Genomic DNA, 26,568 nt, shown 5'->3' with positions numbered 1-26,568 from the left:
TTTTTTTGAGTTGGAGCCTCACTCTGTCACCCAGGCTGGAGTGCAGTGGCATGCTCACAGTCTCAACCTGCTGAACTCAGATGATCCTTCCACCTCAACCTTCCAAGTAGCTGGAACCATAGGTGCATGCCACCATGCCCAGCTAATTTTTTTGATTTATTGTAGACATGAGGTCTCGCCAAGTTGCCCAGGCTGGTCTTGAATCTGTGGGCTCTGGCAATCCTCTCACCTCAGCCTCCCAAAGTGCTGGGATTATAGGTATGAGCCACCACGCCCAACTCAAAGTGGTTTTAGTTTGCTTTTCCCCAATTACTTAGGAGATATAGCATTTTTTTACTATGGTTTCATGAAGAGTGTACATGTATGTTAATTTAATATCCAAAAAACCACTGCAAGAAAAATTAAAGATGAACATTTTAGTTAAACTGAACACTGGTATAAAGACTGGCAACAGAAATCAAAGACAAGTGTTTTTATTTTTTCCTTATTAGACTCTACATGTATTATCTAAATTTTGTTATTTTTTGTTTCAATCAATAATTCAGGAGTAAGAAACTTAAAAATTCTGATTAGGGAAATAATTTCAGAGCCAAGAGAGAATTTATTTGCAAAAATCTTACCATGACTAGTGTTAGTAAAACTTAAAGGTTTATGTACTGTTTAGTCTAAATATAAATTTTACAAATACTAATTATAAGCTAGAAGTATTCACATGATCAGCTAATGGTTATTTATTAAGTACACCACTCATGGGAGATTCAAAGAGATCATTAAACACCATACAACAATTAAGTAAGAGTTATAGGACTTCCAAAAGACTGAATTGCCACATACCCAAGTAATGCTCGTGTACTCTAACAATCTCACAAAGTCCAGGGTCTTCAGAATCCAGAGGTAAAATCCCTAAAAATTAAGATAAGAACTTAAGAGAAACAAGCCAAAAATGAATTCATTCCTAGCAAGAGGCCAGTAAGAATTCTCTCTTTTTTTTTGCCTCCGAGTGACAATAAAGATGATGATTAATGTTAGAACCAAGCCAGAGTCTTGGGGCCTCTGGCTTCCTTGTTAAGACCCTGATGCATGGCTACCATCCCATTGTTTGGTTCCATTAGATACCTTGGTATGCTTCCAAGAAAATCCCACTTTTTCCCCTAAGCTAGTCTGATTTTTTTTTTTTTTGAGTTGGAGTCTCACTCTGTCACCCAGACTGGAGTGCAGTGGCCGCTCCCGGCCACTGCAGCCTCGACCTGCTGGGCTCCAACGATCCTTCCGCCTCAGCCTTCCACGTAGCTGGAACTACAGACACCGCTACCATGCCTAGTTAATTTTTTATTTATTGTAGAGATGAGGTCTCGCCAAGTTGCCCAGGCAGGTCTCGAACCCACGGGCTCAGGCAATCCACTCACCTCAGCCTCCCCAAGCGAGGGATTACAGGCTGAGCCACCGAGCCCAGCTAGCTAGTCTGATTTTATTTTTGGTGTCTTACAAAAAGAATCTTGAGTAATACAGTGTCAGTGACTTGGGCAGAAAGAAAGATAAAGATATATCAATTCTCTAGGAAAATGCCTGAGTCAAAGGCAATACTATAAAAAGTTGGTGAACTCTCTCATGAATCTATTCTTTAACAGCTTCAAGCATGCTGTAAAGGTCAAACAGTTTCTAAGTTTATATATAAATATTTTCTAAGTTATATCATGCACTGAGAAATGGAATTTCAAACACTACTACAAAAGTTGTGTCTACATCACATCTATAAGGTCTGAAAATTAAGTTTGCAAACATGCCACTGTATGCTTATTTTGGCAACACTGTACAAACAACTCAGTAAGGTTTTTATTTATTTATTTTTATTTATTTATTTTTTGAGTTGGAGTCTCACTCTGTCACCCAGGCTGGAGTGCAGTGGCATGCTCACCACCACCGGCTGGGCTCAGGTGAACCTTCTACCTCAGCCTTCCAAGCAGCCAGAACTAAAGATGCGTGTCACCACACCTGGCTAATTTTTTGATTTATTGTAGAGATGAGGTCTTGCCAAATTGCCCAGGCTGGTCTTGAACCTGGGAGCTCTGGTAATCCTCTCACCTCAGCCTCCCAAAGTGCTGGGATGATAGGCTTGAGCCACCACACCCAGCCAAGGTTTTATAATCTTGGTATATCAGTGTCTCACAGCTGTGTTTGTATCAATTTGTGGCAGTGTCTTGCTGAGTAGTGTTCATTATTGTTGTTCCATGCTTTTGTGTGCTGTCATGAAAATGTTGGAGCTTGAATTAGAACAATGAACAAATGAAATTTCTTGTTAAGTGTTTTTCTGAGGGGGGAAAAAGTGTCACTGATGAAGAGAGGTCAGGATGGCCAGTAATGAGCAGAACTGACAAAAACATTGCACAAGTTTATCAAATTGTGTGCCAAAATCATCAGTTGACTGTGAGAAGCATAGCAGACCAAATAAACATTCATAGAGAAATCGTTAGCAAAATCTTGCATGAGAAAGGTGTGTGCAAAAATGGTCCTGAAGGAGCTCTTGTATCACGACACTACACCAGCTCACACAGCACCGACTGTGAGGAAGTTTTTAGCCAGTAAACAAATAACTATTTTGGAATACCCTCCCTACTCACCCAATCTGGCCCCCAGAGACATTCTTCTTTATCTGACAATAAAAGAAATACTTAAAGGAAGACATTGTGATGACATTCAGTATATCAAGGGTAATACAACAACAGCTCTGATGGCCATTCCAGAAAGGAGTTCCAAAATTGCTTTGACAAGTAGATTAGGCATTGGTGTTGGTGCATAGCTTCCTAAGGGGAGTACTTTGAAGGTGATGATAGTGATATTAAGCAATGAGTACTTTTTCTAGGATGTTCGTGAACTTAACTGTCAGACCCCATATGCTTGTGTGACTGTCTAGCATACAAGTATAAATATACATATTTGCAAAAATAGTATTTATTATGGATTTTAAAAATAAATGTTCAAAGTCAATTTTTAGGTTTGCAAAGGGAGCAAGGAAGAAGCTCTGTACAATTTAAGTTGGATTGAGGAATGGTGTTTCTGTAGGACTCAGAAAGTCAGCAGTCATCAAGCACATAACCTGTGACTTTCCTTTTCTCTAGAGATTTCAGTCTGGTGACAAACTGGGGACCTGCCAGGAAAGGGCTGCACCAGCCACAGTAGCAACTATGGTTATCTTTTTATCTATAAAACTGTTTTATAGTCAAATATTTAAAAATTTTAAATGCTCTGCTATTGGGATGAAACTCTCCATTTTCATCACCAATAGATATTAGAGAGCACATTCTAAAAACCAGCAAAGTAGTTCTTTTTTTTTTGAGTCAGAGTCTCACTCTGTCACCCAGGCTGGAGTGCAGTGGCATGCTCACCACCACTGCAGCCTCAACCTGCTGGGCTCAGGTGATCCTTCCACTTCAGCCTTCCAAGTAGCTGGAACTACAGGCGTGTGCTACCACGCCCAGCCAATTATTTTTTTGATTTATTGTAGAGATGAGGTCTCGCCAAGTTGCCCAGACTGGTCTCGAACCCATGGGCTCAGGGAATCTTCTCACCTCAGCCTCCCAAAGTGCTGGGATTATAGGTGTGAGCCACTGCGCCTGGCCAGCAAAGTATTTCTATGTTAAGCAAGGTCACAATAAACATGAATAATTGTATAGAAAAAAAATAGCTGGGCACAGTGGCTGATGCCTTTAATGCCAGCACTTTGGTAGGTCAAGGTAGGAAGAATGCTTGAGCTCAGGAGTTCAAGACCAGCCTAGGCAAAATAGTGAGAACTTGTCTCAACAAAAAAATTAGCCAAGTGTGGAGGAGCATCTGTAATACCAGCTACACAGAAGGCTGAGGCGGAAGAACAGTCTGAGTTCAGGAGGTTACGATTGAGACTGCAATGAGCAGTGATTGTGCCACTGCACTCCAGCTTGGGCAACAGTGAGATCCCAATTAAAAAAAAAAAAGACAGCCGGGCTCGGTGGCTCAGCCTGTAATCCCGCGCCTTTGGGAGGCTGAGGTGAGTGGATTGCCTGAGCCCGCGGGTTCGAGACCCGCCTGGGCAACTTGGCAAGACCTCATCTCTACAATAAATCAAAAATTAGCCAGGTGTGGTAGCGCGCACCTGTAGTTCCAGCTACTTGGAAGGCTGAGGCGGCAGGATTGCCGGAGCTCAGCAGGTCGAGGTTGCAGTGGCCAGGAGCAGCCACTGCACTCCAGTCTGGGTGACAGAGTGAGACTCCAACTCAAAAAAAAAAACGACTAAAATAGACAAGTTGAAACAGGACTATGAACTACAACTTACCAACTACTTCATCATCTGGTTGAAAGAATGATACCTTGTTTCCAACTAAAGAGTGGAGAAAAGTAATAGTTAATATTATATGGTTATTAAATATAATTCTTAATTTACTACTGAAATAAATTTAAAAAATTTTTATTTATGATTTTATATTTTAATTAGAGACAAGGTCTTGCTATGTTGCCCAGGCTGGTCTCGAACTTTTGTGATCAAGCAATTCTTTTTTTTTTTGAGTCGGGAGTCTCACTCTGTCACCCAGACTGGAGTGCAGTGGCCGCTCCCGGCCACCGCAGCCTCAACCTGCTGGGCTCCGGCGATCCTTCCACCTCAGCCTTCCAAGTAGCTGGAACTACAGGTGCACGCTACCACGCCTGGCTAATTTTTTGATTTATTGTAGAGATGAGGTCTGGCCAAGTTGCCCAGGATGGTCTCAAACCCGTGGGCTCAGGCAATCCATTCACCTCAGCCTCCCAAAGCGCGGGATTACAGGCTTAGCCACTGAGCCTGGTCATGATCAAGCAATTCTTTTGCCTCAGCCTCCCAAAGTGTTGGGATTACAGGTGTAAGTCTCCACACCCAGCCCAAAATAAAATTTCAAAATCTGTGATTTTATAAAAATAAAAAGTCTCTGAGAGAAAAGGCCAAGAACTTCTAAGACATTTTGGTGGTCTATAAGGACTGTAGGATAGAGCACTTCATATCTATTTGTCTTGAAAATCTGGGGCATGTGCTTTGTTTTGTTTTGTTTGGGCATGTGTTTTGTTTTGTTTTTTGAGTTGGGGTTTCACTCTGTTGCTCTGGCTGTGGAGTATAGTGGCATGATCACAGCTCATCACAGCCTTGACCTCCTGGACTCAGGCAATCCTTCCACTCTAGCCTCCCAAGTAGCTGGAACTACAGGTGTATATCACCATGCCTTGGTAATTTTTTGCTTTTTTCTTTTTGGTACAGTTGAGGTCTTTCTACATTGCTTAGGATGGTCTCAAACTCCTGGGCTTGAGCAATTCTCCTGCCTCAGTTTCTCAAAGTGCTGGGATTACAGGTGTGAGTCATCATGCCTTGGCCTGTTTAAATTTTAAATGCTCAATTTTAGGTGAACTTCAAAAACTTTATGTGATATACTTTCTGATTGTTAAATTTTGGCAAAAAGCTAACTGGTGCAAGTAATTTATGCTAGTGTAAACACATGAAAAGGACAATATTGGTCACTCAATTCAAAACATGATTACTTGTGGATTTAAATACATAATCCCACTGGGCATGGTGGCTCATGCCTGTAATCCCAGCACTTCGGGAGGTGGAGGTGAGAGGATTGGCTGATCCCAGAGGTTCAAGTCCAGCCTGGGCAACTTGGCAAGACCTCATCTCTAAAGCAAGTCAAAGAAAAAAAAAAAAAAAGCTGGATATGGTGGTACACACCTTTGATTCCAGCTACTTGAAAGGCTGAGACAAAAGGAACACCTGAACCCAGTTCAAGACTGCGGTGGTCATGAGTATGCCACTGCACTCAAGTCTGGAACAGAGTGTGACTCTAACTCAAAACAAATACATAAATAAATAAACAAACAAATCATCCCTAAATCTGTACTAAACTGTAACAAGTTCTTCAATGATAAAATATCAATTAAGTCCTACTTTAAAAAAAAGAAAGAGGCCAGGCACAGTAGTGCAAGCTGTAGTCCCAGCTATTTGGGAAAATGAGGCAATAGGCTTGCTTGAGCCCATGGATTCGGGCTGTAACACACTATGATCAGCTTGGGCAATACAGCAAGAACTCATCTCTCTCTCCCTTTTTTTTTTTAAGCTGGAGTGTCACTGCTGTCTCCCAGGTTGGAGTGCAGTGGCACATTCACGGCCACGGCAGCCTCGACCTGCTGGGCTTAGGCGATCCTTCTGCCTCAGCCTTCCAAGTAGGCAGAACTACAGGCACACGCCACCACACCCAGATAGTTTTTATGATTTACTGTAGAGATAAGTTCTCACCAATTTGCCCAGGCTGGTCTCGAATCCTTGGGCTCAGGCAATCCTCTCACCTCAGCCTCTCAAAGTGCTGGGATTACAGGCTGAGCCACCATGCCCAGCCTTTTTTTTTTTCATTTTTTTGAGTTGGAGTCTCACTCCGTCGCCCAGGCTAGAGTGCAGTGGCACGTTCATGGCCACCCCAGCATCCACCTGCTGGGCTTAGGCAAGCCTTCTGTCTCAGCCTTTCAAGTAGCTGGAACTACAGGCGTGCACTACCATGCCTGGCTAATTTTTAAAAAAAATTTATTGTAGAGATGAGGTCTTGCCAAGTTACCCAGGCTGTTCTCGAACCCGTGGGTTCAGACAATCCCCTCATCTCAGTTTCCCAATGTGCTGGGATTACAGGCTTGAGCCACTGCACCCGGCTAAGAACTCATCTCTTTGGAAAAAAAAAAAGGGACAACATTTTTGTATAATTAAGTTTTTATATTTGAAGGGGTATGTATAATTTTATGTGCTGGCAAAATAATTAGTTACAATTAATTTCCTTTACCTTAAAAAATAAATTCAGATATATTATATATAAATAGACATAGCCAGGCATGGTGGCTCATGCCTATAATCCCAGTACTTTGGGAGACCAAGATGGGAGGATTGTTTGAGGCCAGGAGTTTGAGACCAGCATGGGCAACACAGTAAGACCTCATCTCTACAAAAAAAAAAAAAATAGATTTATTATATAAACCTACCATCTAACACAGTTCCAGCAATTTCTCTCCCAACAGGAAAGAAATCCTTCTTCATCTTCATTTCTGTCAGAAGCTAAATAATAACAAATGCTGTCAATACATTATTGTCAAGAATAAATCCTGGTCTCTCTCATACATAAGGAAAGTGAAAGCAAAAATCAAATCACAGAAAGAGCAAATATAATTCAATTTTTGGAATTAAGGCAAAGCAAATAAGTTAATAAAATAGGTTTCTCTATAGGGTAGGAAACCACGAGTCTGCTGAGGAATTAGATAACATTTAAGATTAGGAATGAGTATTATTAATCAAATCTATTTGAATAACTATTAACATCCTGTATTTAACATCTTTACTCTGCCAAATATGAAGGGAAATTATGACTAAAACATTTCTTGGTTGGCAAAACACTATTTATCAATCATCTCATTCAGATGGGGTAAGGGAGTCTGGAAAGGACATTGATGAGGGGGATGTGGCCAATGCAAACAAAATTCCCACAACCTTCAAAAATCGCCTGAGTTATTCTAACAAGTCTTGGATTAGGATACAGGCAGGAAGAAGTGATATTCATAGGGAAACTGCCACATGATTTCTGATTCATGGTGACTGAAGTTTTTTTAAGGCTAAATTTTTATTTATTTTTTATTTTTTGAGTCAGAGTCTCACTCTGTTGCCCTGGCTAGAGTGCAGTGGCATGCTCACAGCTACTGCAGCCTCGACCTGCTGGGTTCAGGCGATCCTTCTAGCTCAGCCTCCCAAGTAGCTGGAACGACAGGTGTGTGCCACCACGCTCAGCTAATTTAAATTTTTATTTTTAAGAGATTAGTATTTTGTTAGATTCCGACTAAATTAAGTACAAGTGATGTCATTTGAAGTAACAGAGTATACTTAGATAAGCCTATAGTTTAAGTTCCTGATATTTATATAATAATACTAGAGATGTTGAACATATTTGTAGATATAATAGTATTTTAGGAACAATATATAAAAATAAATGGAAATAATTATCTTCTATATTTTCTTTATAATTGTTTAGGCTTCTGTATGTATGTATACTTGATTTTCAGAAGTCTCTTTTTCAATGTAGAACACACTATTTTTCCTAAAATGATCATATGATATTATTGAGGGTTTTATAGTATTTCTTTTCTTTTTTCTTTTTTGAGTTGAGATTTCACTGTCACCCAGGCTGGAGTGAAATGGCACCATCATGATGATCATGGCTCACAGCAGCCTTGACCTCCTGGGCTCAGGTGATCCTTCCACCTCAGTATTCTGAGTAGCTGGGAATACAAGTGGGCACCACCCCCAGCTTATTTTTTATTTGTTTGTTTGTAGAGACAGAATTTGCTGTGTTGCATAGGCTGGTCTTGAACTCCTGGGCTCAAGCAATCCACCCACCTCAACATCCCAAAGTGCTGAGATTTCAGGCATGAGCCACCACACTCAGCCATAGTAATTTTTTATGCACAGTTTTACAGAATTATAGTCATGATTTTAGCAGTTGTATCCTGTGCCTCCTTCTCTTACCATAACAGTTTTCATAACTGTTATGTTTAATGTATGCAATATTTCATTCAACTGATCTTATCATAATATACCATTTCTTTCTGTTAGAGAGGTTATTTCCTAGATTTGGATTTTAATTATTTCCAAGACTTGGGTTTTTTATAGTTTCCATAAGAACATTTTCTGAAGACAGAAGTTTGCAGACAATCTGGGTGTGGTGGCTTCCAGCACTTTGGGAGACTGAAGCAAGAGGACTGCTTGAGCCTGGAGCTCAAGATCAGCCTAGGCAACACAATGAGACCTCGGTTTTTACAAACAAACAAAAAAATTAGCTGGGTATGGTGGTGAGTGCCTATATTCCCAGTCACTTGGAAGGCTGAGGTGGGAGGATCACTTGAGTCCAAAAATTTGAGGCTGCTGTGAGCCATGATTGTGACACTGCATTCCAACCTAGGTGACAAAGTGAGATCCCCAGCTCAAAATGAATGAATATATGCATAAACAAAATAAAATCTGAAAGAAAATAAAATAAAAAATAAAAGTAAAATAAAAAACTGAGAATATGGACCAGTTTTATTTATCATGGCACATTGAATCGTAGTTTATTTACCATATGAAAACTTTCCATGTATTTCACGGTCAATAATGAAAGACCACTGCAATAAGTTTGCTGTGGTGTGAGGCAGAGATGTGTGCTTATGAAAGAGACAAAGAGAAATAACAAGAAGAAGAATATGAACCATATCTAAAGACATTAACCATAAATGTATATATAATTGGTGGTTAATAAATCAACTGATTAGGTTTCTAGTTTCTATATTATTTCCTTACTAATTTCTTCCTTGATAATAGGCCTTCTAATCATAAATTCTCAGCCTTTGCCAGTGTAAAGAAGTTTATAAAATATAAAATATTTTCATATAATGATATAAAATACACATCTTCAATTAGACTAGTAATTTAGCTTAATGTAGAAACATAAAAATGCACGTTAAGTTTTTCCCTAGCTTGTCTATTCTTCTAAGGATGATAAGAATTTCTTGGCATTCACAAATCAGTTATTATACGTGCACACTAAATATACTAAGAAACTCTCATTTGATTTTTGGTCATAGTAAAAGAACCAATACCTTTGTATTTATCTGGCTCAGAGCACAAGCTTTAACTTGAAGTTTCACAAAGTTATCCTCTGTAAGAGGAAGATTTTCCTAGAACCAAATAATAACAAAATAACGTGTTATACATTTCTATGAGAACATGCTTTTGCCCAGTGAAAATTTTCACACATAATTGAACAAAATTATACAGACCCCATATCTTACTGCTAACTTAATTTTCAAAACTATAATTATGCAATAGTACATAATAAAAAAGAATAAAGCAAATATGGGAATATAGTGTTTAAAAGGTTTTAGGGTGGCCAGGTGCGGTGGCTCACGCCTATAATCCCAGCACTTTGGGAGGCTGAGGTGAGAGGATTGCCTGAGCCCATGGGTTTGAGACCAGCCTAGGCAACTTGGAGAGATCTCGTCTCTACAATAAATTTAAAAAAAAAATTAGCCGGGTATGATGGCATGAGCTGGTAGTTCCAGCTAGTTGGAAGGCTGAGTCGGAAGGATCGCCCGAGCCCAGCAGGTCAAGGCTGTGGTGGCTGTGAGCATGCTACCGCACTCCAGCCTGGGCGACAGAGTGACTCCGACTCAAAAGAAAAAAAAAAAGATTTTAGGGTATATATTTTAAAAAGAACTCTGATGCCAACCTGGATATATATGTGTAGACAATGAACTTATGAAAACAAAGTAGAGCAACAAATACTATATTTTATTTCAACCTAAAAAAACTCAAAACATCAGATCTTGACACTTGTAGAAATATCCTTAAACACATATATACACATCATATAGCCCTTACTAACTTTCGGAATTTTCTTAATACTATGAAATTCCTTTTTTTAAATTTTGAAAACTTTTAAATTTATTTTATTTTTTTTCTTTTCTTTTTGGTCCAACAGATCCAATGCTATATAAATGAAATTCTTTAAAGTCATTTGTTCATCTCTCCTTAACATGTGTCTTAGAACATTTAAGAATCCCTATGGGAGCTGGGCTCGGTGGCTCAGCCTGTAATCCCGCGCTTTGGGAGGCTGAGGTGAGTGGATTGCCTGAGCCCGCGGGTTCAAGACCTGCCTGGGCAACTTGGTGAGACCTCATCTCTACAATAAATCAAAATGAGCCGGGTGTGGTAGCGCATGCCTGTAGTTCCAGCTACTTGGAAGGCTGAGGCAGCGGGATCTCCTGAGCCCAGCAGGTAGAGGCTGGGGTGGCCGAGAGCGGCCACTGCACTCCAGTCTGGGCGACAGAGTGAGACTCCAACTCAAAAAAAAAAAGAATCCCCATGAGATTCTGGAGTCAAAACACAAACTTAATACAACTTAATTACCCCTCATAGTCAACTGCCAGATATAACTTTATAGGTAAAAAGAGTCCAAATTCAGGCATTCAATGTCATCCACTTATAATATTAAATATAATATCTCTTCCTCTAAATAACCATATCTTGACACCAATAATTTTTCTTTTCTCTACCTCTAAGATGCCCAAAGTTAGATAAAAAGTTGGTTAAGGATAGCTACTTGTACAGCCCCTCCTATGACCTAATTACTGTCTTTTATTTGCCACAAACACAATACTCTTGAGCACAAATTTTTAAATTCAGATTTGATAATATCTGGTGATAATTATATCTGAAGATATTCAATAATATTGATGAGCTTGTGAATTTTACTATTGATTGTGTAAGTCTGGAAACAATTCTTTCCGAGAGTTAATCAAATCTTATCATTTTAGCTAATCACTCTGACCCAGTGGTAGAAGCCAAGCTGTCTGAGATTTAGAATCTTGACCTAAATGTTTTTAGAGTTAGTGAAAGACAAGAAAGAAAAACTGGATTGTGTTCAGGATCCAGAAATTCTTACTATTACTATAAAATACATACATATAGCACTTACCTTTCATTCCTAAATTTAAAATGGAATGATTCTAGACGGCCACAAACCTTTCTAATTATCACCACTACTGTATAAGAAAATTCTACTATCTATGCTTAACATATTAAATAACTAGAGATCATTTAAAGCTTAGTAAATGAGGTAACTTTAGCAAGCCTTGAAATATGTGTGAAAAACAATGTTTTTCTACCTCTTACATTTCACAATATAAGACAAAGTATTTTCTGAAATATGACTACATTCTGAAAATTGGTATTATTGTGGTGTTCAGAATAAGTTGTGTCAATTTTGCAACATGTGACTATTAAGGTTGTTCTGTTTTCTGAATACCTTTCACACAATGACCCTTGGAACTAAAAACCCTTTCATAGCAACTCTTTAAAAAATATATTTTAAAGTCAGTGGAATACCTCCAGCTTTGTTCTCTTTGCTCAAGATTATTTTGGGTATTCAAGGTCTTTTGTGGTTCCATATAAATTTTAGGATTTTTTTCTGTTTCTGAGAGAAATGTCATTGGTATTTTGATAGGGATTGCATCGAATCTTTAGTTCATTTTGGGTAGTATGGAGATTTTATCAATATTAATTATTCCAATTAACAAATAGTATATCTTTCCATTTACTAGTATCCTTATCAATTTCTTTCATCAATGTTTTATAGTTTTCACTATATAGATTTTCTATCTCCTTGGTTAAATTTATTCCTAGGCATTTAATTTATTTTTTGGTAGCCATTGTAAATGGAATTGCTTTCTTAACTTCTTTTCAGGTAGTTTACAATTGGCATATGGAAATGCTACTAATTTTTGTATGTTAATTTTGTATCCTGCAACTTTACTGAATTTGTTTATTAGATCTAATAATTTTTTTGGTGAAATCTGTAGTTTTCTGTATTTAATATCATGTTGTCTAAAAAAGGGAACAATTTGACTTCCTTATTTCCAATATGGATGCTCTTTATTTACTTCTCTTGCCTAATAACCCTAGCTGGGAATTCCAGTACTATGTTGAACAAAAGTGGTAAAAGTGGGCATCTTGCTTCAGATTTTGATGTTCATTACATTGTTTAGCTGTTGGTTTGTTATATTTATTTATTTATTTATTTGAGTTGGAGTCTCACTCTGTCACCCAGACTGGAGTGCAGTGGCCACTCCCGACCACTGCAGCCTTGACCTGCTGGGCTCCGGCGATCCTTCCGCCTCAGCCTTCCAAGTAGCTGGAACTACAGGCGCGTGCTACCACATCCAGCTAATTTTTTTGATTTATTGTAGAAATGAGGTCTCACCAAGTTGCCCACGCGGGTCTCGAACCCATGGGCTCAGGCAATCCACTCACCTCAGCCTCCCAAGGCACAGGATTACAGGCTGAGCCACTGAGCCCGGCGGTTTGTTATATTTATATTATTTATTACAGCTTTATTGTTTTTAGGTATGTTCCTTTTATACCTAATTTGTTTAGAGGTTTTATCATGAAAATATGTTGAAGTTTATCAAATGGTTTTTCTGTATCTGTTAAAACAGATGATCATATTTTTTTTTTTTGAGTAGGAGTCTCACTATGTCGCCCAGGCTGGAGCGCAGTGGCATGCTCATAGTCACCACAGCCTCGTCCTGCTGGGCTTTGGTGATCCCTCTGCCTCAGCCTTCCAAGTAGCTGGAACCAAGCGCATATCACCATGCCTGGATAATTTTTTGATTTATTGTTGAGACGAGGTCTCACCAAGTTGCCCAGGCTGGTCTTGAGCCCCTGGACTTAGGCAATCCTCTCGCCTCCGCCTCCCAAAGTGCTGGGATTACAGGCATGAGCCACTGTGTCCAGCTAAGATGATCATATGGTTTTTGTCCCTCATTCTGCTAATGTGATATCTCTATTTATTGATTTGCATATGTTGAAATGTCCTTTCATCCCTAGGATGAATCCCACTTGATCATGGCTGTCACGGAAATGCAAATCAAAAACTCCACTTAGAATGACTATTATCAGGTGGGACATGGTGGTTCATGCCTGTAATCCCAGCACTCTGGGAAGCTGAGGTGGGAGAATTGCTGAGCCCAGGAGTTCAAGACGAGTCTGGGCAACATAGTGAGACCATGTCTCTACAAAAAACAAAAAAATTAGCGGGTGTGATGGCATGTAGTCCTAGCTACTCAGGAAGCTGAGTTGGAGGACTGCCTGAGCCCAGGAGGTTGAAGCTCCAGTGAGCTGTGATTGTGCATGGCTATTATAAAAATGACAAAAAATAACAAACGCTGGCAAGAATGTGGAGAAATGTGAACTTATATGCTGTTTGTTGGTGGTAATATAAATTAGAACAGCCATTAGGAATAACAGTATGGAGGTTCCTCAAAAAATTAAAATGAGTACTACCATATGATCAAACAATCCAACTACTAAGCATATATCAAAAGAAAATGAAATCAATATGTCAAAGACATAGTTGCACCTCCATGTTTACTGTAACACTATTCACAATAGGCAAGATATGGAATAAATCTAAATGTCCATCAAGGAATGAATGGATAAGGAAAATGTGGAATATACACACAATGGAATATTATTCAGCAATAAAAAAATAACAAAATCCAGCAGGATGTGGTCGCTTATGCCTATAATCCCAGGACTTTGGGAGACTGAGGTGGGAAGATCACTCGAGTCCAGTAGTTTGAGACCAGCCAAAAAATTAAAAAAAAAAAAAAATCGCCAGATGTGATGGTATGTTCCTGCAGGCCCAGTTACTTGGGAGGCTGAGGCAGGAGGGCTGCTTGAGTCTAGGAGTCTGAGGTTGCAGTGAGAATGATTACACCACTGCACTCCAGCTTGAGCAACAGAGTGAGACTCTGTCTCTAAAAAATAAATACATAAATCAAATCCTGTCATTTGCAACTACACAGATGAGTCTAGAGGATGTCATGTTAAGTGAAATAAACCAAACATAAAAGGACAAATACTGCATGATCTCACTCATATGTAGAATCTAAAACAGTAGATCTCATAGAATAAAAAGTATAATAATGGTAACCAAATGCTGGGGAGAGCAAATGGGAAAGGGAGATGGGGAGAGGTTGGTCAAGAGGTACAAAGTTGGCCGGGCTTGGTGACTCAGCCTGTAATCCCAGGACTTTGGGAGGCTGAGGTGAGTGGATTGCCTGAGTCCACAGGTTAGAGACCAGTCCAGGGAACTTGGTGAGACCTTGTCTCTACGATAAATGAAAAATTAGCCAGGTGTGGTAGTGCATGCCTGTACTTCCGGTTACTTAGAAGGCTGAGGCAGAAGGATTGCTAGAGCCCAGCAGGTCATCGTTGGGTTGGCCTGTGAGTGCACCACTGCACTTCAGCCTGGGCGACAGAGTAAGATTCCAACTCAAAAAAAAAAAAGAAAAGAAAAAAAGAGGTACAAAGTTACAGTTAGATAGGAGGAATAAGTTCTGATTTTTCTATTGCAATGTATTGTTTATTTCAAAGAAGCTAGAAGACAGGATTTTGAATGTTCTTACCACAAAGTAACAAGTGTTGGAGGTGATGAATATGCTCATTACCCTGATTTAATCATTATACAATGTATACATGTATCAAAACATTGCACCGTACTCCAGAAATATGTACAATTATTATATGTCAATTACCTAAAATAATATAGTTATATTACAATATGAACCACTATTTTCCCATAAAGATTTTTTTTTCCGAGTCAGAGTCTTATTCTGTTGCCCAGGCTGGAGTACAGTGGCATGTTCATGGTAACCGCAGCCTTGATTTACTGGGCTCAGGCAATCCTTCCACCTTAGCCTTCCAAGAAACTGGAACTACCAGTACATGCCACCATGCCCAGTTAATTTTCTGATTTATTGTAGAGATGAGGTCTCACCAATTTGCCCAGGCTGGTCTCGAACCCATGGGCTCAGAGAATCCTCTCACCTTGGCCTCCCAAAGTGCTGGGGATTACAGGCATGAGCCACTGCACCTGGCATCACATGAAGATTAAAGGAAAGTATTATAATGTGAAGAGAGTCATTTGAATAATTTTTGCTCATTTAGTTCCACTCAACAGGTGATTTAAAAGTGGGTCTCTTACATATGGAAAATACAATATCTTGTTTCATTTAATGATTAACCAATTTTTCTTACCCTTTCTTGAAACAGAAATGTCATTTCTTCATTTGTAGAGTTCTGTTGAAAATATAAGCCTTTCATAGTTACCTTTAAAAAAATAAAAAATGTATATATGAAATAAAGAAACAAAGTCTTCTGGACCAAGTGAAAGCAAACATTAAAAAACAGGGTTAGCAAAGGATAAAATGACAACTATATATGTAGTTTTCAAATAAATATATCTAGGTCATCATTCTTTTACAAAGCGATCACATAATATACAACAATCTGGGTTCATATCTTACTGAGAATGGGTTTAGAGTTAAAACTTTTACTATAAGGGTGAACACATGTCTAACTCACTTTCCCATTCAACAGAAAATATCAGATGTACTTTAAAAAAAAAACCCCAAAAACCTTATGATGGTCAGAGCAGCTCAATTTTATTTATAGAGTTAAATAAAATTTACCTTCCAATTTACCAGTTTACCAAAGGCTTTCAAAGACCATTAAAAAGAAAAAAAGTGAAATTATGAACTTTGCAGCAACCTGGATGGAATTAGAGTCTATAATAGTCTATAATACTCAAAGACCGAGCACCACATGTATTCACTCATAAGTGGACACTGAAGATTTATCATAATACTATAAGAAAGGGATTGGCAGTAGTGGGACATTGCCCAGGGAGGAGAGGACATATAACGTCAATAAGGGTACCCACAGTTTACCTGTATGATGGCCACGTATGTACCTAACCCTCATTTGTATTCCACATTTTAAAAATAAAATAAATTATTTTTTAAAAAAAGAGGCTGGGCTTGGTGGTTCAGTCTGTAATCCCAGCATTTTGGGAGGTCGAGGCAAGTGGATTGCCTGAACCCGTGGGTTTGAGACTAGCCTGGGCAACTTGGTGAGACCTCGTCCTTACAATAAATGAAAAATTAGCCGGGCGTGGTAGAGTGCACCTGTAGTTTTGGCTACTTGGAAGGCTGAGTTGGAAGGATAGCAGGAGCCCGACAGGTCGATACTGGGATGACTGTGAGTGTGTCACTGCACTTCAGCCGGGGTGACAGAGTGAGACTCCAACTCAAAAAAAAAAAAAAAAAAGTGAACAGCCAAGACACTGGTTGAAATTGAGGTCCTAATTATTCTCAGCATCAGTCTATAAACCAGTCAATGGAAATATTTAAACCTGTACACTGTGAACTTCATGAAACATCTCTAAGGATTCCACATTGTTTAATTTTTATAGTAATCTATGATGAGATTATCTTTTAAAGGGTAAATTTTATAGAAGTATGAAATACATAAAGAAAAGTACACAACCCCTATGTATATAGCTGGATCAATGTTACAACATGAATATACCCACGATGTGTCACAAGAAACACATCATCACTAGAACTCAGGTAGCATCTTGTACCCCTTCTAGTCACTACCTTCTCTCCCTCTCTTAATGATGCCCAATACCCTAATTTTTTTTTTTTTGAGTTGGAGTCTCACTCTGTTGCCCAGACTGGAGTGCAGTAGCCGCTCCCCGCCACCACAGCCTCAATCTGCTGGGCTCCGGTGATCCTTCCGCCTCAGCCTTCCAAGTAGGTGGAACTACAGGCGTGTGCTACCACGCCTGACTAATTTTTTTGATTTATTGTAAAGATGAGGTCTCGCCAAGTTGCCTGGTCTTGAACCTGCGGGCTCAGGCAATCCATTCACCTCGGCTTCCCAGAACGCTGGGATTACAGGCTAAGCCACCGAGCCCGGCCTCTAATTTTTAACAGCACAGATTGTGTCTGTTTTTGAACTTTTATGTAAATGAAATTATATTTCCTTTTGTCTGTTTTCTTTCTTTCAATGTTATGTTTGTAAGTCTCACTCATATTGCCGCTTGTAGTCATAGTCCATTCATTCTCATCGCTGTGTAGTATTCTGTTGTATAAACACATTATTATTTATAAACATATTATTATCCATTTATATTTATAAAGATATTTATAAACATATTATTATCCATTCCACCATAGACAGACATTTGAATGGTTTCCAGTTTGGGGCTCTACAAACTGTCCTATACATACTTTTTAGAAAAGTACTATTATTGCATTTATTTTATGAATGAGGAAACTCAGTCATGGAGGGGTTAAAGTACATACCTGGGTCTTAGCACCAGCTGGGCTGGAACTGGAATATAAACCAGGTGCTACTGATTCCAAAGTCATTACTTTTAACCATTACATTTAATAGTTTTCTACTGAGCTGCTAATATTAGACATATCAGTTAAAAGTGGAAAACTTTATCTTTTAGGATAATTATTAAGATTTGGCAATAGAACTGGCTACATAATTTGCAGGGCCTAGTGCAAAATGAAAATGTGGGGAATCTTGTCCAGAAATTAAAATGTCAAGACAGCAGAGTATTAAATGAAGTACAGGTCCCTTCTGAGTGTAAGGTCAAGTAAGACTGTGTAGGTCACATACCAGTAAAGTCAATGTGTTGAATCTTAGTAGATCTATTTGTATTCATAATATGTAAAGAGTTTTTTAAGCAAGTGTAGTTGAGCAGTGGCTGCTGGTTTCTAGAATGTGATAATCAAATGTTGGAAATTAAAAAAATGAATATACATTCAGGGCATATTTAGAAATTAAGGTATGGGGCTGGGCACAGTGGCTCACACTTGCAATCCCAGCGCTTTGGGAGGTAGAGGTGGGAGGATTCCTTGACTCCAGGAGTTCGAGACCAGCTTGGGTAACATAGCGAGACTTCATCTCTATAAAAAAATCAAAAAATTAGCTGAGTGTAGTGGTGCACGTCTGTAGTCCCAGTTACTTGGGAGGCTGAGGTAGAAGGTCACCTGAGCTTAGTAGGTTGAGGCTGTGGTGAGCTGTGATCATGCCACTTCATTCCAGCCTGGGCAATAGAGTGAGATTCTGACTCAAAAAAAAAAAAGAGAAATTAAAGTATATAGTATGAATCATCAAAATATCTAAAAACAGAATTAAGCTAGGTCAAAGGACAAATTAATTAGTTACAAGGTCTTTATTTGTGTCAATGTGCTAGGGGCAGTGAGAACATAAGCATAGATACAGCAGCTATGTATTTCCCACAACATTAAATCTAATCTCTTTTGCCTAACTTTAACGGCTCTCTAAAACACATACCCACTCTCCTTAGTATACTGTACTCTTCCTACAGTTTTCCAACACATACTCTGCCTGATCTAGCCAGTATGACTTCATATCATATGATTACTTCCTATCTCTGTCCTTACTGGCATGGCCTGTTTTTGAGATAATGCTACTTTACAGATTCTGCTAAGTAAACAAAGCTCAAGTCCTATCCCCTCTCTGGATTCATCCCCAGTAACACTCAATCTACCCCATCTGTTCCATGCTTCTAGATTTCACTACATATTAACAAACAAAACCTTGTTTTACTTACTTACTAGCCAGTGGGCTTTCCTACCATTGCTTTGTAGAATCAATATTCATTATTGTTAAATAAATGAATCGATGTTACTACTCAGTCTGGAGCTAATAAGGTTGCCTTTCTGAGAAGTGGAACAATTACATATCAACACCTTGTTTTCAAAGCATCTCTCTTTGTGATTCTGTACGCCGCTATTTTCTTTGTCCAGTGAACCTTAAAACATATGGCAGGTCTCCCAGACCAGCAGTCACATGGACTGTGCCCCAATTTTAAAGACCCTGAAAGATAAGTGCTTGTTTGAAATCTCTTAAAGCAAACACTATATACAAAATAATGCCAATATTTTTAGTATATCAGCCTAAATAATTCCTCCAAATTAGGTGAAAATTGTTTTGGATGGTGGAAAAAAGAAATGTTTAGATGGTCCAATTAATAAGTGTGTGGGAACAAAAATTTCCTTAAAGTTACAAAGTAAAGAAAGAGATGTATTTTTACAAGAGTGCCAGGAAAAAACTGAGAAAATATTTGTTTTACAACCCCCTCCCAAAAGAATACTTAGTTCCTAGAACTAAGAAAATGGTAGAATAGATGATATTTAAGACCTACATGGTTTCCCAGGCAGATTAAATGAATAATTAGTTTATTACTATTCAATAAAATATCTATTGACTTGAAAGATATCTGTACACAGGATATGAAAGAATTGAACATTTTGTAAAATTAAAATATATACTACTTCTGACATTTCCCTTTTTTTTTTGAGTTAGAGTCTTACTCTGTCGCCCAGACTGGAGTGCAATGGCTGCTCCTGGTCACCGCAGCCTCGACCTGCTGGGCTCCTGCGATCCTTCCGCCTCAGCCTTCTGAGTAGCCAGAATTACAGGCGAGCGCTACCATGCCCGGCTGATTTTTTGATTTATTGTAGAGATGAGGTCTCGCTGCCCAGGTGGGTCTCGAACCCGCGGGCTCAGGCAATCCACTCACCTCAGCCTCCCAGAGGCGCGGGATTACAGGCTGAGCCATCGAGCCCGGCATGAAACTTTTTAATGACAATAAATCTGTTTTAAAATGTAGGCTAGGTCAGGCTTGGTGGCTCAGCCTGTAATCCCAGCACTTTGGGAGGCTGAGGCAAATGGACTGCCTGAACCAGGCTGAGGCAAATGGACTGCCTGAACCAGCGGGTTCAAGAGCAGCCTGGGCAACTCGGCGAGACCTCATCGATACAATAAACCAAAAACTAGCTGGGTGTGGTAGCATGCGCCTGTAGTTCCGGCTACTCGGAAGGCTGAGGCGAAGGATCGCTGGAGCCCAGCAGGTCGAGGCTGCAGTGGCCAGGAGCGTGCCACTGCACTCCAGTCTGGGTGACAGAGTGAGACTCCAACTTAAATAAATAAATAAAAATAAAATATTGGCAGAGGCCAGGCGTGGTGGCTCACACCTATAATCCCAGCACTTTGGGAGGCCAAGGTGAGAGAATAGCCTGAGCTCACGGGTTCTAGACCAGCCCAGGCAACTTGGTGAGACCTCTTCTCTACAATAAATAAAAAAATTAGGTGGGCATGGTGGCGCATGCCTGTAGTTGCAGCTACTTGGAAGGCTGAGGTGGAAGGATAACCTGAGCCCAGTAGGCTGAGGCTGTGGTGGCCGTGAGTGTGCCACTGCACTTCACCCTGGGTGACAGAATGAGACTACAACTCAAAAAAAAAAAAAGCAAGAAGGAAAATGTAGACTGATATAATCTGTGAAAAGCATAGATTTTTGTATTATATTCAAGTTTTTTGCTAAGAGAATAGATTTTAGGTACTTGTGCCAAAAAAAAAGGAGGAACAACTATGTGAGATAGTGTATATTTTAATTTGTTTGAATATAGTAAAAATTTTGTTACATATAAATGCATCAAAATACCATTTTCCATATTGTACAGCTTAATTTATACAATAAAATAAAAATTAAAAATACAAAAAAATGCATAAAGATCTTATTTTTTATAGGCATAACAGCATTTTAATGTATTTGAATTAATCCACAATGGATTAATAATACTTTAAATTTTTATAATGGCTACATATTATTAAACTTATTTAAAAGCTTAGAGAAACAAAAATTTAAAAGACACCTATTGTAATTAATTTTTGGCAAAAGCAGAAAGAAGACTGAATAATTAAACATTTGACTATAAACAATTCAAGTAAGTAGTTAATAAAGGTACTGATCTGTTAATGGATTTCTATAAATCGATGGGAAGTAATTTCAAATGGTTATATCTTTCTTATAACAGCAACATGAATTCCACTTGCTCTTCCATTACACTCAATCCCTCAAGGAGCTCATCTATTAATAATTGTAAATTAAACCTCTACAGATCACTCCTTACCTATACTTTCAGGCCCAAAATGTCCTGAGTATCAGATCAATCTCAAATTCAACAGACACAAAACTGGACTCATCTTTCCCCCAAATAAGATTTTGCTGTACTTGCCAGTCATCATGAATATCTTAGATTTCATCATAACTCCTTTTTCTGTATTATCAGCCATTAAGATTCTTTTCCTTTATGGTATCCTGCCTGGCTGCTCATTTTCAAGGGTCACCATGCTGGTACAGGTGATGGGCAGACACCTCAATGCCTCACGCTTGGGCTATGGCCACAGGCTGCTGAATGCCTTCATTTCTCTTTCTCATCCAATCTGTCTGCTACCCTATGGCCTACTTAATTCCTGAAAGTCCGAACTCCTATGTCTTCTTCTTCTTCTTTTTTTTTTTTTGAGTTGGAGTCTCACTCTGTCGCCCGGACTGGAGTGCAGTGGCCGCTCCCAGCCACCGCAGCCTTGCCTGCTGGGCTCCGGCGATCCTTCCTCCTCAGCCTTCCGAGTAGCCAGAATTACAGGCATGCGCTACCATGCCCGGCTGATTTTTTTTTTTTTTTTATTTATTGTAGAGATGAGGTCTCGCTGCCCAGGTGGGTCTCGAACCTGCGGCTCAGGCAATCCACTCACCTCAGTCTCCCAAAGGCGCGGGATTACAGGCTGAGCCATCGAGCCCGGCCTTATGTCTTCTTATATGCTCAAATTTTTATTATTTTCCAGTACAAACATTGCAATACTATTAGCACCTGAGGTTAAGAGTTCCACTATAATGTTTCTATCCCACTCTCATTTTTAGTTAAAGAAAGCAAAGATACACTGTCAAGCGGCTGGGCTACAGAAAAACAGATAAATTCAACTCTGAAATATGGCCTCATATGCTCAACCCAAGCCCCATGCCAGGATCTCTTCTGCTGTCTGAGATTCAACACCCTAGTCCCTGCTTCATGTCAGGAACTGTGCACAACATTATAATACTAGCTGGATTGTGAGGGGGCAATCTTCAGTTATATTTTGATAATTTGGGAAGGCATATAATTTACAAGTAAGTGGAAAATGCATAAAGTTAAGTGGTTCCTATCACTAGAGGGACTAAAACAGACGCTGGATACACATTATGGGGGCTTCAAAAAGGAGACTCAAGCATTAGGTGAGTTGGATAGGTGGATTCCAATAACCATTAAGGTTCTTTTAATTGTGGCAATCTAGATTTCTATAAATATTATCAAGACATACTTGATTAAATTTACACATGCATGGCATAATCTCTACATCTTATGCAACCTGAAATCTAAAGGTAAAGAAGCAGAAAAGGAAAATTATTTCTTTTTGGATAAAGGCTTTAGGCAGGAAAAAAAAGGGCATTTGCTTAGAGATGTCAAGTTGTTGCTTATCTACGCAACAAGTGGTTTCCAACATGTACCTATCTGGCAAATTGGCCCTCAACAAAGATCTTTTTTGAATTTCAAAATAATTTCTGATTACCTTCTCACCTCCATTAAAGTTTTATTTTCATTATCTGTTTATTTTCAGAATATGTTTTAAGAGTCCAGGATTTCTTACATGAGCACTACCCTGCTAGTGTCTCTGGGGGTTGGGGAGGTAGGATGGCCATTATTTCAAAAATTGGAAATCTCTAGTCCAATTACTAGTCAATGTAGGGCCACAGAATAATAGAAACTTAATTTTCATTTATATTTTTGAATTAGCATCACATTTTCCTATTTATACTACCAGGAACAAGGGAGCCAATGGTGTATGATTGAGTCTCCCCTTTACGATGGCTTATTCATGTGACACTGGGATACTGCAGGTGGAGGTCCATGGTGATGATGAAAATAAGCAAAGAAGGATCCTCCCTAATCTCTACCACACACTTACTCCCTCCCCTCCAATTGATTTAAGGGATCTTCTCCACATACTAACATAATTGCCGCTTGTAAGTGCTTATTTAATTTTCCACTTCATTATAGGATCTTAAAGAAACCATTTCTTGTTTCAAATGCAAAATATGAATTGTAACTTGATTAAATATTTATTAATAATTCAAAATCAAGAGAAAATTTTATATGATGTATCATTTATTATGTATAAAAATAGAAAAATTATTTTTTAAAGTACTATCTTTTAGCATATTATGGATATGTGTATTATTGCTCTTTTACTCATAAACTCTACTTAGCTCAGTATACTACTGTTTACTGGTTCTGCAAATAGCATAAAGTCTTTGAAGTATCTATGTTCATAAGGGGAAGAAAACATTCATTTTTATCAATTAAAAAAAGTCTGCTACAAACAAACCAAAAACACTATGACTCCATAGTGACACATTTAAGAATTCCCAAGCCATCCCACTCTCCTCCTTCAGGGAGGTACACGAAAAAATGAGGACTTACTACTGTTCAGGGTTCAGAGGCCTAAATATCTCCTTGAGATCAGCATCTTCTCTTCTTCAATGCAGAACTCCAATTAAATGCACAACACGGAAAGTTGCAGAACTACCCAAGTATTTCACTGCACATGACTAACAGTTTGCATTTGTATGGAAAACCCTCCCATTCTCAGATATGAACATCTTATCCTCCACCACCAACTGGAGCCAAGCTATCAATGAAGTGAAATTAGTGCTAAAAAGTAATAATTATACACTGCAGTGGCTGCTGGATAGCATTTAGAAGTTATAACTGACCTGATTTTGAATCCTGGCTCTCCTACTTACTAGCTCTATGACTTTGGGCTACTTAAACAATTCTGGGCCTGAGATCTCTTATCTTTGATAATAACAGTAGTTACTTCAAATGGTTTCTGTAAGGATTATATAATATATGCAAGCTGGGTGTGATGGCTCATGCCTATAATCCTAGCACTTTGGGAGGCCGAGGTGAGAGGATTCAAGACCAGCCTGGGCAACTTGGCAAGACCTCATCTCTACCATAAATCCAAAAATTAGCCAGGCGTGGTGGCGCGTGCCTGCAGCTACTTGGAAGGCTGAGGTGGAAGGATCACCTGAACCCAGCAGGTCAAGGCTGCGGTGACCATGTGTGGCCAGCCTGGGTGACAGAGTGAGACTCCAACTCAAAAAAACAATACAGGCAAAACAGTACAGCACCATGCTTTCAGTAAATGTTAACTATTTTTACTATCATTGCTGTAAGTTGGGAGCAGAACTCTAAAGCAGTTTGTTTGTTTTTTTTGGTTTGGAGTCTCACTCCATCACCCAGGCTGGAGTGCAGTGGTACGCTCCCGGCCACCCCAGCGTCGACCTGCTGGGCTTTGGCGATCCTTCCGCCTCAGCCCTCCAAGTAGCTAGAGCGCTGCCATGTCTGGCTAATTTTTGACTTTTATTGTTGAGATGAGGTCTCGCCAAATTGCCCGGGCTGGTCTCGAACCCGCAGGCTCAGGCAATCCACTTGCCTTGGCCTCCCAAAGTTGGAGGATTACAGACTGAGCTACCGATCCCGTCCTAAAGTAGTTCTGAAGACTATCACAAGGCAAAGGGTTTACTAACTGCAGCCTCCCTTCTGACACCTTTAATTTCTACAGTAGGCTGTTGTATCAGTGGATCTGTGCTGTCCAATAACAGTGGCCTCTAGCCATAGGTGGATACTGAACACTTGCAAACTATGCCTCGTAGGAATTAAGATGCACTGTATGTATAAAAAACACACCAGATTTTGGAGACTTAATATGCAAAAAATATAAAAATCACAATTTTAAACATTTGATTAAGTGTTGCAGTGGTAATAATTGGTATTAAATGAAATATACAACTAAAATTAATTTCATACGTTTCTTTTCACTTTTTTAATTTGGTTACCAGAACATTTAAAATTACATAAGGGGCTCACATTCTTTTTTTCTTTTTTCTTTGAATTGGCGTCTCAACTCTGTCGCCCAGACTGGAGTGCAGTGGCCGCTCCTGGCCACCGCAGCCTCGACCTGCTGTGCTCAGGTGGTCCTTCCACCTCAGCCTTTCAAGTAGCTGGGACCACCATGTCTGCCTACTTTTTTTGTAGAGAGGAGGTCTTGCCAAGTTGCCCAGGCTGGTCTCGAATCTCTGGACTCAGGCAATCCTCTTGCCCTGGCCTCCCAAAATGCTGGGATTACAGGTTTGAGTCACCGTGCCCGGCCTTTGCAATCCATTTGTATTAGACAGAGCTGAGGAAGAATCTGGCTATTCAAAACATGGACAACAGCACCAGGAAGCCTGTTAGAAATGTAGATTCTCAGGCCCAGGCCCAGACTCCAGAATCAGGATTTTCACTTTATCACGATCCTGATAGAGCTTAATGAAGAGGGCAGATATGGCCCTAATGCCACATACATGTTAATACCTTTGCTTTAGGTAATTGCTTTCCGTAAAAGGAAAGTGTCTGGGGAAGAAAGAAGTGGTTGAGGGGACTAGAGAAAGAAAAAGAAACTCAAATTATAGGAACAAAAAAAAGCATAGGGAAGGCACGGGGGCGCGGATCCAATTTGGGAGATTAAGTGTAAGGAAACTTCCAGACCTTTGCCTCTATAAAAAGCGGAGGGAGATGCAAACTGCGATAAAACCTGAAAAGGGCCGGGAAATTGTCCATCAAATCTAGTCTTACCCGCCCCTCCATGGCTTCGGCTAAGGTAGGCCTGGGCCCGAACGGGTCTCAGGCTGGGGTGCGGCGCGAACCACCATCCTTCCCAGGGCTGGACGGTTCCGTGAGCCGTCTCTCGAACGCTGGCCTCAACTCCGGTTTCCCAGGACACACAACGCGTTTCCCCGGGCTCACCTGCCTCTGAACTGCCCCAACGGCCTGCGCCTTCGCCACCGCTGCCTTCAAGTCCTTCCGCAGAGAGCCCGCCCTCTTGCGCCCAGGCGCTACTCCCACTGGCCAGGCCGCTCGTCACTCCTGCAGGGCGGGGTCGGACTACAGGAGTCTGTAGAGAACGCCGTAGCAACCCATCTCGGAACGAGAACTACACCTCCCGGCATGCTCCCCTCAGGGGGTGGAGGACACCCCAGAGGCTACGAAAAAATGGGCGAAGTTGGAGCCGCCTGGACTGGTTCCGTTTTATGCAAATTTTAAAGACCACACCCTTCCTCATTCCAACAGTATCCCTTTCCACCTTCCTTGGGCTGTGCTCCGCCTCCATTTTCATCTCCACATGATTTCTCTCCTTTAAAA

General features: G+C 39.9%; 1 protein-coding gene across 5 annotated transcripts in view; it reads right to left on the bottom strand.

Annotated features, from left to right (window-relative positions):
• The window catches only part of CRYZL1 (crystallin zeta like 1), a 46,093-nt gene extending 19,732 nt beyond the window's left edge, over positions 1–26,361 (bottom strand). Inside the window, exons 1-6 of one of the 5 annotated variants that reach the window (XM_008073412.1) lie at positions 26,173–26,361; positions 15,656–15,727; positions 9,655–9,732; positions 7,015–7,087; positions 4,307–4,351; positions 835–903 (exon numbers count right to left, since the gene is read on the bottom strand). In XM_008073412.1, coding sequence (XP_008071603.1) covers positions 835–903; positions 4,307–4,351; positions 7,015–7,087; positions 9,655–9,732; positions 15,656–15,721 — 331 coding nt within the window. In that variant the 5' untranslated portion in view covers positions 15,722–15,727; positions 26,173–26,361. Of the gene's footprint in view, positions 1–834; positions 904–4,306; positions 4,352–7,014; positions 7,088–9,654; positions 9,733–15,655; positions 15,728–26,001 lie in introns of all 5 variants that reach the window. The other 4 variants (XM_008073413.2, XM_008073411.2, XM_008073414.2 and 1 more) reach the window with 4 other exon arrangements.
• Between the last annotated feature and the right edge of the window lie 207 nt (positions 26,362–26,568).

Source organism: Carlito syrichta, unplaced genomic scaffold, assembly GCF_000164805.1.
Source record: "Carlito syrichta isolate Samal-C Ts95f unplaced genomic scaffold, Tarsius_syrichta-2.0.1 Scaffold315835, whole genome shotgun sequence".
Lineage (NCBI taxonomy): Eukaryota > Metazoa > Chordata > Mammalia > Primates > Tarsiidae > Carlito > Carlito syrichta.
The sequence above is the reverse complement of the archived record's forward strand: the minus strand, read 5'-3'. Positions and strand labels throughout refer to the sequence as shown.